This window comes from Idiotropiscis lumnitzeri, chromosome 16 (genome assembly GCF_059441095.1).
Source record: "Idiotropiscis lumnitzeri isolate Australia: NSW breed Sydney's pygmy pipehorse chromosome 16, RoL_Ilum_1.0, whole genome shotgun sequence".
Taxonomy (NCBI): Eukaryota; Metazoa; Chordata; class Actinopteri; order Syngnathiformes; family Syngnathidae; genus Idiotropiscis; species Idiotropiscis lumnitzeri.
The window spans coordinates 3,141,601-3,154,281 of record NC_142406.1 but is presented as its reverse complement, the minus strand read 5'-3'; the positions used below and the strand labels follow the sequence as shown (position 1 = coordinate 3,154,281).

Sequence of the window (12,681 nt, the reverse complement as noted above, 5' to 3'; positions counted from 1 at the left end):
CATAAATAATAATAATTAATAATAATAATAATAATAAATCATGAACAATTGTGTTTTAAGATCACATTTTTCTGCACTAAATTAAAAATGAAAATTCCACATAATTAAATTGTTGTTAATTATTAAAAAATTCGATTGCTCTCTTAATGTATTTGGGTTGGGTCAACAAAATTTATTATGGTTCATTTAAATAAATTTCTAGTTTTGGGTCCAACTTAATTTACTTGGGTTCATTTCATTTATTGTAGCAGAGTATATTTATTTATTTAGTGATTTGGATTTTTTTTTCAATGTGTTCATACGGTACAGTACCACAGAGGGCAATTTTTCTCCTGAAAAAAAAAAAACATTTAAAAAACAATATTAGGGTTTGCGCAGCACTCTGGAACGGATTAATTACATTTCCATTCATTTCAATGGGGAACAACGATTTGCAATACCGATTGAGTTCTTTAGCCAAATTAAACTCATCTTAAAACACAACATTAACTATAATTATTGACCCAATGAATGTAAATGTCAAAAAAAAAAATTTCCCCACCCATGGTAGAAGGTGATGTTACCCATAATGCAACTGTAATCCCTTAAATAATTTCCAGGAGGTGCTGTGCATTTCTTCTTGTAACTCATTACCAATCAGATATAAGAACACACAGTAGTTAGTCGCAAGTGTTTTTTTTTTTTTTTTTTTAGTATCGAGAGGCTACATCAGACAGACTTAACAAGTGTTCAGTGTCTCTCTCCTCTCCGCTCTCGTCCCCCTGACATGTCGTCGCTGGCGGCGGAAAAACTCATCCCCTCTCCCACTCCCCGCTTGCATGAACGCACTCACACACGCACGCACACACTTCCATCCCTCCTTGCTTCTCCTTCAACAACATCCACATTCAAATACACCAGCTCCAGGCGTCCTCCGTCTCTCCCTCCCCTCCATCGTTCACCAGTAGCCTAAGCCCATAAAAAATACATCAAACACAAGCCCCGCGCCCGAGGCCTCGTCACACGCAAAATCATCACTCTCTCCATCTCACTCTTTTAAAACAAGTTACAAAACAGTGCCGCGGATGGAGAGAGCGATATCAGCGGATTTGAGGCCTGTTACCGTAATGTTCGCACAAACGCTCAAGAAAAAAAAAAAAAAAAAAAAAAGGACTTACCTTGCGCTTTGTTTTTGAATGCCTGCAGCACCGTGACCCACTTCCCTCCGCTTCAGCTCCACCAGCGGTCTCGGGCTGTGACAGCGGCCGAGGGCGGCCAGCACCCACGGGCCACACTGTCAGATCGCCAGTGCGGAGAAGAGATGCACAAAGAGAGTGTAAAATTCAAACAAAAGAGAACGAGAGCGAGCCAGTGCTGTTACAAAATGAGCCAAATGAGCTTGGACGTGCTAAAGTGAAATCCCGCATGAGCTTGTTTTTTTTTGCACTATAATTACACTTTTATCTCAGATGCATGGAGTGGATGCTGCGTGGCACACAGCAAAAAAAAAAAAAAAAAAAAAAAAACACCCTTGGGTGCTTCGGCTTTTGTTTCTCTTCAATTATTCCACCCTCTGCCCTCTCTTATCCTCATAATCAGAACAGAAGCGGATCCGTGTCCTCTGGATATTTAAAAACTCGGACCTCCATGCCAAAACGTGTAACCTTCCCGCTCTTGTGCGAAATGGGAGTTCAGAGAGGTTTCGTGTTAAGTTTCTACGACCTTTGACCTCTCGGTTCGCCTTCTCGCGGGGGAAGAAAGTTGTGAAAATCAACGTCGGAGGAATGTAGGAAGACACAGCATGAGAATAACGGAAGGAATACAAATCTCAAGACCCTATTCAAATCTAATTAGATTGGCTTGCTTGACCCCACAAAACAGGCCCTCAGGATTTGGAATCAGCTCTGTCGATTAATTGCACACTAATGGCTAAATAATAATTTTCATAGTCCAATATGCTGAAAAAAAAAAAACATTAAAAGGGTTAATAATACTGTAAATATGATAAAAATCTAAAAGTGAAGCCGCCCCTCAGCATTGGCTCCTAATGACGTGTAAAGGGGCCCTCCTGTGTGGCATCTTAACCCCAGGACACTCTGTCTCATAATCGCCATAGCAACTAATGAGGTGGATAGACATAAAGGGTCGGCCTATTATTAGCCACTTAAAACATTAGGCGTCAAACGGCAAGATTCGGATATGATTGAAAATGAGCCTAAAAGAAACACCATTCTCCATAAACGTCTTAAAATATAAATTTTATTTACATGTAAAATACATTATACAAAACCCGACAATTTAGGAAAAAAAACATCCCTATATACATGCAAGCAAAAAAAAAAAAAAAGTTAATTGTACAATTAGTTGGTTGTCAACTGAACACATGAATTTAAAAATTCTAACTTGAGTTGTACTCATGTCGCTAATAATAATAATACTCATCAGCCTTTGCTCCCAATTTAGTGGTCCAAGAAGCTGAAAATACTTCTCTGGGGTCCCTTAGTGTGTCCGGCAGATGTGTCCTGCCTGCAGAACCTCTTGGCGGCCGGCTTCACTGCTACAGTGTTGCCCTTCCTCTTCGTAATCTGTCCATTGAAACACAAGTTTTCAATTTGGAGAAAAATCTAACCTCTAACACGAAAAAAAAGTCGCATATTCATGCGGGTGTCTGCTTTTCGAGAAGGTGGACTTTGGCGCCGGCTAGTGGCGGAATGTTACATTGCTTGAGTTTACCTTTCATCCATCCACTATTCGATCAGTTTTTCATTCATTTTTGGTGGGAGAAAAATTGAATGTACATCACATAATTTTTTTTCATTAGGATTTCTAATCAAATTAAACTCGATAAATGTTAAACAAACCAAATTTAAAAAAAATAATGCTCTTTAATAAAAGTTATATTTGTAAATAAATTTAGTAAACAGTTAAACAACAATATATGTAACATTTTTGTTTCAAATATTATATAATTAAATATATAATCTTATAAATATATATAATAATATAAATATAATTATTTGCATAAAATTAATTTCCAAAGTGTTAAACAAGATGAATGTAGAAAAAAAAAAAAAACCTCACGATAACGTAAATAATTGGCGGTTCCAATTCCATGTACTGATGAGCTATTAAACATGTGTAGGATGAAAGTCATGTGCCGCTCCAAAAGAACAAGTCACCACATTTAAGAAGCAATTTTGTGTATCATATTGATCGAACGGTGTTTTTTAAATAACTCCCTTCACTGAAATTTAATTTCCACGGCACAGATGCACACTCTGGGCTGTTTGGCACTCTTCATATTATCCCTCCAAACAAGTTTCCAGCTTCCCTTTGTCTGCGCTGTTGTGTGAAACAAAAGGACATGACACATTTGTTTGAGTGCTCTTTTGGTCTACTCACATGATTCGGAGAAGTTTCTCCGGTTGCACTCTCCTTCTCTGGAGACAACGTCTGAAAGAGGAAACCGCGACTGTTTCTGGGTGCCAGTGGGTTGCCTTCGGATATGGACGCCAATTTCTGAAGGACAGACTGCGGCCGACTCAGGAGGGAGCCTCTTTTAACCTTGGCGGAGACACGATGCGCTCTTGTTATCGGACAGTGAACCCAAACAACAACTAGAATGCATGGCGAAGTCGTGGTGAGCGCAGCTGCTCTTTCGAACCACCTCTAAAATATGAAGCAGTGCAGATGCACACTTTGAGCCAGAAGTCAAACAGGCAAGGAGGACATTAAATTAAAAGGAGCAGAACACCGAAGTATTTTCTCTCTATTAACATTGACATACCAGTGAGGGTCGCAGGAAAGGATTGAGGGTTGTTGTCTTTTGTGCCGGCGGTGCCACAGGAAGCTCTGCTTTGTAAAAATCAGGAATAAAAAGCAAAAATTTAATGTTAATACACTCATTCTGTATTTCTATCTTAAGACATTTGATTCAACTGCCTTTGGATTCTGTCGCTTAGATAATTAGATTACAATACAGTTGTACATTTTACTCTTGACATGAAAAAAAAAAAAAAAATCAATCTGTCCAGCCCAGCACATTTTCTTTTTGTGTTGAAGGTTTCTAATAAAGAAAAACAGAACTGTATTTAAAAAAAAAAAAATACAAACAAAAGACATTTTAAAGAAATAACTTTGTTTTCGTATTTGTTGAGGTGTGCCTTTAAAGGGCGTGGTCTAGCAAGACATAAGGAGCCAGATTTGTGTTCCAAATAAATAAACAATAATCTGCTTTGAGTGACAGCTCCTAACGTGTAATTAGAAGTTTGTAAATCAAGGTGACACGAAAAAGGTTTGGTACCAAACCAACCTTTCTTCTGCAGAGTCTTAGCGGTGAGCTTCTTGGCCAACTTCAGGAACTGACTATCTTCCTCTCCAATCTCCACATCCTCTTCATCCAAATCTGTCGCTTTCCTGCCTTTCGGTTGGGACTGAGGAAAGGCAGGAACATGGAGAATGAAACATTTACTGGAATTATGACGCATTGGCGTAGCTTCATGACAGACTGGAGCGCAAATTTTGGGTGACGGAATTTATTTATTTTTTTCCCAGCCTACCTGTTCTCTGAGCCACTGTTCCCTCTCCAGTCTCTCCTTGCTCCTCTGGATCTCAATCTGATCGATGGCATTCTCATCATCATGCGCCTCCTCACCCTCAGCTCCGGTCCCGTCTGCGTCGAAGCCATCATCTGAAAGGGGTGACCATCCATCGTGTGAGAAATTGGAATTGGTACAAATTCCGTCTGCTCGAGCTGACTAATGACCACTCCTGGAACAAACCGATATTTTTCCAACGGAAGCGGCGAGCTCTTCCGGGGCCATCTGAATGTAAATCGCCATCGGCGAGGTAACGTTCCTGGTACAGCCTCAAGCGTCGTTTGTCATCATCCATCACCTGCTTCCTGTAATTACGCGAGGACTTTAAAGCACTTTGTTCTCATTTTGACTTAAAATTGCTGCTTTGAAATTTTGGTTATACAGTACTGTAGACTCGCTAGTAAAAAGGAGAGTCTTCATTTTTCTTTTTATTTATTATTTCAATTTTTTTTTATTAATTATATGTATATTAAAAATCACTCAATATGCAGAAAAAAAATAATAATTAAACAAATTTAGCCAAGCAGAAGTCATAACTTGTGTTTCTGAGTCTATTTGTTCTGATTGTTTTTTTAAAAAAAAATTTTTATTCAAAAATGATAAAACAAAAAATATATTTAGGACCGAGGCTCGTTTTTCTATCCATGCATTGGCGCATTTGACTCACATGTGGATCTTGTTGACCTGGTCGTGCAGCTCTTCATCGGAGGGAAGCTCCTCCAAAAGTTCCTCTTCCTCGTACTCGCTCCCTCCGTCGTCATCTTCGTCCCCGCTGCCCTCGTCGCTGCCTGACAGTTCAGCTTCCGAGTCCACGTAGTCGGTTAGACGCCTGCAAAAAAAAAAAAAAAAAAAAAAAAAAAAAAAAAAAAACTGACTTATTTTTGTAAACAAAATCATATTGTAAGTGGATTGACTTTTTAACAACACCTGCAAACCTCAGCTTGATTTTTCACTTACATTTTCTTCTTTTTCTTCGGACCCAGACTGGGCGCAAAGACGCCATTCAACTCCTCCTCCTCTACCTCATTATTCTCTTCTTCATCTTCATCTGTTTCCTCCTCATCATCAATTTCTTCATCTTCCTATAAGACAAATCCAGATTTAGCCCATTATTATTTTTTTTGCTCTCTTTTTGGATAAACATCCTGTGAGACATACCACATCTGACAGAAGCCGAAAATCACAGTCCTCTTCTTCCGCCTCCTCTTCCTCATCCTGTGGTGTCTTTTTGCTGCGAGATAGAAGACGCCATAAAAATGACAACATTTTCATACAATTTTCTCTATTCTCAATAGATCGAGGTGTGAAATTATGACATTACCCGTCTTGTGCAGGTGAACCCATGTGGGAAGAATCTGAAAGTACCAGAAAATAGTAACGTTATCAGCGATAGTTTTAAAAAGTGTTTGGCGTAATTTACAACACAAGGTGAGAAAGATTATACCTGAGCTCGGAAATTTGCCGGAACAAAAAGCAAGAAGTTGATGCATGCTGTTTTCGGGGTCTTCATCCTGTTCTTGCGTTTTGTTCTCATCGGTTTGTGACGTCTCTCCCGCCTGCGTCTTTGGAAACGCTCCCGAGCATAACCCGAGCAGTTCTTCCGTTTGCGTTTCACCGCCGACCGGTGCCGCGTCGCCACTGAAGCCGCTCGGCGCCGTGCCGAAAACACCCGAGCACATTCCTAAAAGCTCCCCCATGTTGGCGTCCATTGCGTTTTCATCCAAGCTGCCCAGGATCAACTTCCTCTTGTGGGAGCGGACGGCACCGGGTCGCGGACCCACGTTCAGGAAGCCGTCGGCATCCAGTAACTGGGAGTGGGCGTCGTCCTCCAGAGAGAAGCGACCTTGAGAGTCTCCGCCCGGACCGCCGGGTCCGGCTGTTTCCCCAGTGGGCTCAGAGTCCATTGGGGAGGGCGGGGCGTACAAATCTTGGGAGTCTTCGACGGGGAGGCACAGCGAAGGCTCGGACAGTTTACCAGAGCTCTGTCCCAAAAAAGAAACGCGTCGTAAAATCCATTTCATTATGTCGTTTAATCTCCGGCGGACTGCCTCACCTTGGAAGCAGAGCTGAGGACGCTGGGCCTGGAGAGGCACGGAGACGGCGAACGGAACACCGAGTTGGAGTTGGAGCTGTAAGGACCTCGCCCGATGCGCTGGTGGCTGACCGGTTGGTAAGAAGTGATCATGGATCCGGCCAGCTCAAAGCTGCTGTTGTGGCTGATGTCCTTCATCAGAGACAGCGAGTCGTCCTCTTCTGGAGACGACCACATGTAGACAGACATTGCGTGGAAGTTAATAAATAAATAAAATGTTGCATTAGTCATCAATTTTGAAATTGGATAAGCGTACCCAGTTTACTCGCGCCGTATTGCCCAGCACCAGATCTCCTTCCGCCGTCACTTAAAGGGAAACAAAATATTTGAAGGTGCACACACCTCAACAACAACAACAAAAAAAATCTGAGGATGTCATGTGACATGGGATGACGTATTCAAGCCGTATAAAAGAAAAATAAATTATCGAAAAATTTTTATGCTTGGAATGACTGCGGCCAGCTCGTCCAAAATTTTAAAAAATGATTTCCAACACAAAACAGAAAGGCAGCAAAAAAATGTAACCTTGGTTGTTCAAATTATTTAGCCATCTCGAAACAAAATGACTCCACACTTGAATGACAAATTTCAAACAAACTCACCCGGTGCGAGAGCAGGAGTTGCCAGGGAACAGTATGAGTGTTCCGTCTGTGTTAATTAAATCTGGAGTCACTGGCGGGCAATTCAGCGCCACGGGGGAAAGACTTCGGATACTCTGGACCACGCTGCCATCTTCCTCGTCCTCATCGCCACCTAATAAGTCATCTAAACCCTGCGATGTATAAATCCGGAGGTAAATATCAGACGGGGAAAAAAAAACAGCCCCAAAAAAAAAAGGAAAAACGCCGACCTCTTCGTCGCCGTCATCTGTCATTTCGGCCTCCTCCTCTTCTTCGCCACAGTCTTCATTATCGAGGCGATTCAGCTCGGCCTTGCGCGCCCGCTCCTCCTGTCTGCGCTGCGCCATGGCGAGCTGCAGCCGCTGCTTCAGGGTCAACAATTTCTCTCCTGTGAAAACAAGCCACTAAATGTCAAAAGAACTACGCTGGCGGCAAAACAGAAACGGGATCATGACGTGAGAATTTTCACAATCCCCAGATTTTGTTCCATACCAGGTTTGGTCGGCACCGGCTCCTCTTGTCCGTCTTTCACAGTGACCGTGACCGAGTCGGCACACAACTCCTCCTTGCCGGACGGGGTGCCGTCTTTTCGGATGATGTTGAGCTGCAGCGTATGCTCTCCCTGCGGCCGCACCGGAGCATGGATGTGACAAAGGTAGCGCTTCTTTAGAGCCTCGACACCTGATTGAACAAATGTAAGGGGAATGACAGCTATGAAGTGTTCAATTCTCAAAAACAAAAAAAATAAATAAATAATTAAAAAGAAAAAAAATGCATGGCTGACCTCGGTTGTTGGACGCTGGTTCAAGGAGAACAAAAGCTCCCGCGCTGGCACACAATTTAGCAACGGGCGGCGGGTCCAGTCCGAGCTCTTTTAGTCGAGCTAATTTGTCCATTTTGGGCTTGCCGGCGAGCTGTTCACCCTCAGCTGCGATTCCAACCTCTGCTCGCTGGACGTCAGCCAGACCTTCAGTTTGTTTCATGACAACCTCTTCTTCAGATGCAGCGTTCCCCGCAATCGACTCCCGCAGACTCTCGGAGAGATAAAGCATCGGAGCGGATTCGAAGCTCTCGGCGGCGGCGGCGGCGGGCTCTCGCGTCTGACTCGGGCGCTCCTGCTGCGGCGACGATGCGGCGGCAGGCTCGGATAACGGTTTGCGTTGAGAGAAAGAGTCGTGTGGAGTTGGAGTCCAGTTGTGGTCTGCGGGGCGCTGCTCGGCTTCACTTGTGGGGTTGGAGGGAGGTACCGGTGGCGCTGGTTTCTCCAACATTACTGCAGAATACTGTCTAGATCTATTAAAAAAAAAAAAATAATTATTATTTTTTTCCCCCATTACGATGCTTGTCATCAATTAGCGTAACAAGTTTGCATTTACTTCAACAAAGCCATGGCAGGTCCGTCGGGCCTGGCTCTCTTCTTAAAAAACTGGCTGATGGTCTTTGGCTCTGGGACGTGGTAAGGCAAGCCAAGATCTGACTCTACATGAGACGGAGACAAAATCAAAAATTGAGGCCTCAGATTGATTAATGACAAATATTGTGTGTGTGAGAATCTCAACTGACCTCTGACCAGTCTCTGAGACTCACTGTGGAGCTGCTTCATCGCCTCTTTACTCGCACGTGCAGCTTTTCGCTCCTAAGAGCACAAAAAAAAATAAGTCACTCACATTTTTTAGTTCATGGGATTTTTAAGTGCGCTTACCACGCGCTGGGGCTTCTGCACTTCTTCTTCATCCAGGAAAGGTTCCTGCATTAGTTGATGATAATCACATTTAAGGCTGAAATCGGAATCCATTTAAATCTCGATAGTAATGCTCAGCTCACTGTACCTTGTGCTTTTTCATTTTTTGTTTCACAGCCGCCCGAATTGAATCGAGAGACTCTTCCTCTTCCAGCTCGTCATCGATGCCGGCGTCAAAGAGATCCGTGTCACCTAACAGGCAGCCGCTGTCATTCAGAGGACCAGGGAGATGCGTATCCTGGGTACAAAAAGGTTTGTTTATATCGGTGTGATGTAACAACGAAACAGTCTTTGGTCTCTGCGCAAATTGTGAGGAAGTTGGTTCATTTTTGTCAGCGGGATTATTGCACAAATGCACATTCGAGGAAACTTAAAGGGCTGCTGTGAACGCCATGTTTGAGAGAAGAAGGAAGTGGTGCATTGCAGATGGAAAAACAACAAGAGTGTACTCAAAGATTACTCACTTCATTCAAGTCAGAGAATCTCGGTTTCTTTTTCAACTTTTCTACATTTTTACAACGTTTCTCCTTTTTGTCTCGGTGCCTCTGGCTCAGCTCCCTCTTCTTTGAATCTTTTGTGGTTTTAGTGCCCTTCTTAGTTTTCTGCTGCAGTTTATCCACTTTTAGCTCCGGTTCGCCGTCTTCGTCGTCTACGAGAACAGAAATTCTTCTCTTGCTCTTTTCAACTTCTGGTCTCTCCTCTGTTTCCATCTCCTCGCCACTTGAAGCAGCCATTACTAATGCGTCCACCTCAACCGCCTCCTCCTCTTCGCTGTCGCTGATGGCATTACGGCGAGGCTTTCGACGAATTTGAATGTCTTCTTCCTCATCAGAGTCTGGAATAATACATCGGGTATTACTATTACGCAAACAACATTCACTCACACAATACAGTTGTGATTTGGCCTCTGGTCCATGACAAAGGTGTCTTATTTGAAACCTTCACGACTCCCCCATTCACACAAATGCAAAGCACTTTTGTCGTATCTGTGGCTCATTCAACCTCTATTGTCGTGCAACTTCACCTGGTTGCTCCTCTCTATTGTTTGTTGTCTCTGGCACAATCTCCTCTGCTGGAGAGCCCATTCCACTGTCTGAATCGCTCTCGGTGACTGTGGGAGCCACGGCCGGAAGACCTTCAGCCTGGGTGGAACACATAAAATAACATTCATATGTGTCACACGTTGCTAAGTCTGCAGAACTGACACATACAGCAACAAATGAAATGTCCACTACATATTGTGTATTGCATTATGACGTCATTTGGGTGATATCCACAGCCTTAACAACGTAACTAGAAACAAAGAGGTAATCATTTTCAGAAACACGTTCTCAACTACAGATTGCATGCAATTTGGCATGCAAGCTCGTTTGAGGACATGTGTGGCGCCTTGCAGCAAGCCAAACAATGAGCACATTAGCTGGCGATGGCCTCGCATCATGAAGTTGAAAAAGGAAAAAAATGTTTTGCGTCCATGTTGATTTGGCATTCTGGATAATCGGTATATCGTATAAACACGGAATTTAACCACGATTGCTGATTGTAGTAAAGTTGTTCAACCGAGACTGGAGAAAAGGAGGAGGCAATCTAGCTAGCTGCGACCTCGTCGCCTCGCTCGCTAACTAGCAGAAGCTAACAATAGTGACGAAACACCGATCACACGTTGGAATTATTAAAATCTAGTTGAATACTCAAAAATGTCGCCTTGTGAAAAGCATCCTCACCTGTTTTGGAGAAAGGACAAGGCTCATCTCGTTGCCCGCTCGCTACTCGACGCTTGTCACAAAGAAAGCAACAAAGGGAATTCAAAAGTCTCGTCAACTCGTGGCAGCTTCAAAATGGAACAAAAGTTCATGCCTGGACGACGGCGGGGCGGTCAATTCGGTCATTTAAGGTGCAATGAGATCGCCTTTAGCTCGGTTGTCTTTCGTCCTCCCGCCTGTTCTGTGAGTAAAAATTTTTATCTTTCGCGCGCAGTGACAGCTGCGACACAGTTTTCGTCGCCAGGACGCCAATCAGTGAGGATCTGGCTTTCTATTGGTCGTGAGGAAACTTATGTCCCGCCTACATTTAAACAACGCGAGGGCGTGCGTGATTTAAGTCTCGGCACTTTTTCGGCGAGCGGGATCGAGGCGTGTAAAAAAAGTATAAAAATGTTTTTATACCAGGAAAATGTTTTCCTATTCTGCGTAATGATTCGCTTGGAGGGAATAAATATGAACAAAAACCCACAGAACTTTGTACTAGGTGAAAGATATAGTATAACATTTTACACTGTGCAATGTCCAGTCAAGATTCTAATAATTAGTGTGCTTCAAATACTGCGGTAAAAGTTAACCGACATGTTATTTAAAACTATTATTACTCTTTTTATTTTGTTTTACAAACTACAAAATGTGTGTGGTGGCTGCTACTGTATTTGATGTCTTATTAAAAGTTTGGTTTTGCATTTGAAGTGCAAAATGCTTACAGCACCTGGTATTCCCAGGCGGTCTCCCATCCAAGTACTAACCAGGCCCGACCCTGCTTAGCTTCCGAGATCGGACGAGATCGGGCGTTCTCAGGGTAGTATGGCCGTAAGCGAGTACTTACTGTAAACTTTAACGCTATATAGGCTACGCTTAGGGGTTGTTTTTTTTTTGACTGACCCATTTTGCAGGTATTCTATTTAATTTCCCCCCTTTCCACAGGCAAGGGACGCAGAAAATTATCATTTTGAGCTCTAGGCCTGTCAATTAAGCGATCATGTGGCTAACTGCCCCCCAGTAGCTACAAAAATGAACACTGTCAAGAGCATATATTTTGCATGTATGCATCCATATTTAAAATAGCATACATCTGGTTAGCCCTATGTGGCCTCTGAATGATGAAAAATTGTGGCATTCTGCAGCAGGACCATTGCCCATCCCTGAACTAGATTTATCTTTCATGCAAGAGACTGATTTTATTGCACAGAGCATTACATTTTGCAAACAAAGACCAACACAATAATTTAAGTTTATCAAGTTCCAATTAGAGTTCTTGTAGGCCGAAATGCTGACATCGAGGCAGACTCAAGTAACAGCGCATGTTGCTGTTCTTTATTTGCAGGCCATCCATTCATTTTATTTCCAACTTTGTCTGGTTCAAGTGAGTTGGAACAGGTCAATTAGGAAATATTGTATCGATTTCTGCCACGTTTTACATTGCAGACTGTGTGTGGTCATGTGATTGCCTGACTTTGCCTGACTGCTTGACAGTAGTCAAATCGCGTCAAATGTCATTAGTTGTAACGTTAGATTGGCAAAACTGAGTCAGGTGAGACTATCATCCAATAAATTAGATTAAACAAGCAATATTAAATACAAAGAGCGAGTGGAAAGTTGTTGAACGCAAGGCTTTACAAGTGAGGCTTCTGTCACATTAAAACAGCCTTTTACATGTTGAAAAAACATTCAGATCACAAAGGGATTAAGATGCCAATAGAACTGAAGTTAGATCTCAGTGTAAATGCTTTTAAATACAGGTTAAAAATTGACGCTGCCCCTACGATTAAGGTATTTTATTGTATTTCTATATTATATTCTTGCGCTTCATTTTCTTTTTGTTATTTTCGTAAACTACTAAAATAAGTAGTTTATTGTAAAGTATTGAATTACCTGCTGCCCTGCC

The 12,681-nt window shown here is 42.6% G+C and overlaps 1 protein-coding gene and 1 non-coding gene across 3 annotated transcripts; both read right to left on the bottom strand.

Moving 5' to 3' along the window:
* Positions 1-2,216: 2,216 nt before the first annotated feature.
* On the bottom strand, positions 2,217-10,824 carry LOC148320849 (claspin-like). 2 transcript variants are annotated; one of them, XM_088319032.1, is made up of 24 exons: positions 10,755-10,824; positions 10,055-10,172; positions 9,495-9,865; positions 9,119-9,268; positions 8,992-9,036; positions 8,853-8,925; positions 8,666-8,768; positions 8,074-8,582; positions 7,782-7,970; positions 7,520-7,677; positions 7,272-7,441; positions 6,926-6,975; positions 6,631-6,830; positions 6,022-6,559; positions 5,899-5,932; positions 5,736-5,808; positions 5,535-5,659; positions 5,245-5,406; positions 4,761-4,882; positions 4,539-4,669; positions 4,292-4,412; positions 3,767-3,834; positions 3,382-3,543; positions 2,217-2,564 (listed from the first exon to the last, which is right to left on the bottom strand). In XM_088319032.1, exons 1-24 carry the CDS (start codon positions 10,779-10,781, stop codon positions 2,439-2,441), a joined length of 3,825 nt encoding a protein of 1,274 aa, XP_088175158.1. In that variant the 5' UTR covers positions 10,782-10,824; the 3' UTR covers positions 2,217-2,438. The 2 variants fall into 2 exon arrangements, with proteins under 2 accessions (XP_088175158.1, XP_088175159.1); XM_088319033.1 differs by having other exon boundaries at positions 3,767-3,831.
* Positions 10,825-11,493: 669 nt separating this feature from the next.
* On the bottom strand, positions 11,494-11,612 carry LOC148320848 (5S ribosomal RNA). Its single transcript, XR_015839539.1, has one exon. It is a non-coding gene; the product is annotated as a 5S ribosomal RNA (ribosomal RNA).
* Between the last annotated feature and the right edge of the window lie 1,069 nt (positions 11,613-12,681).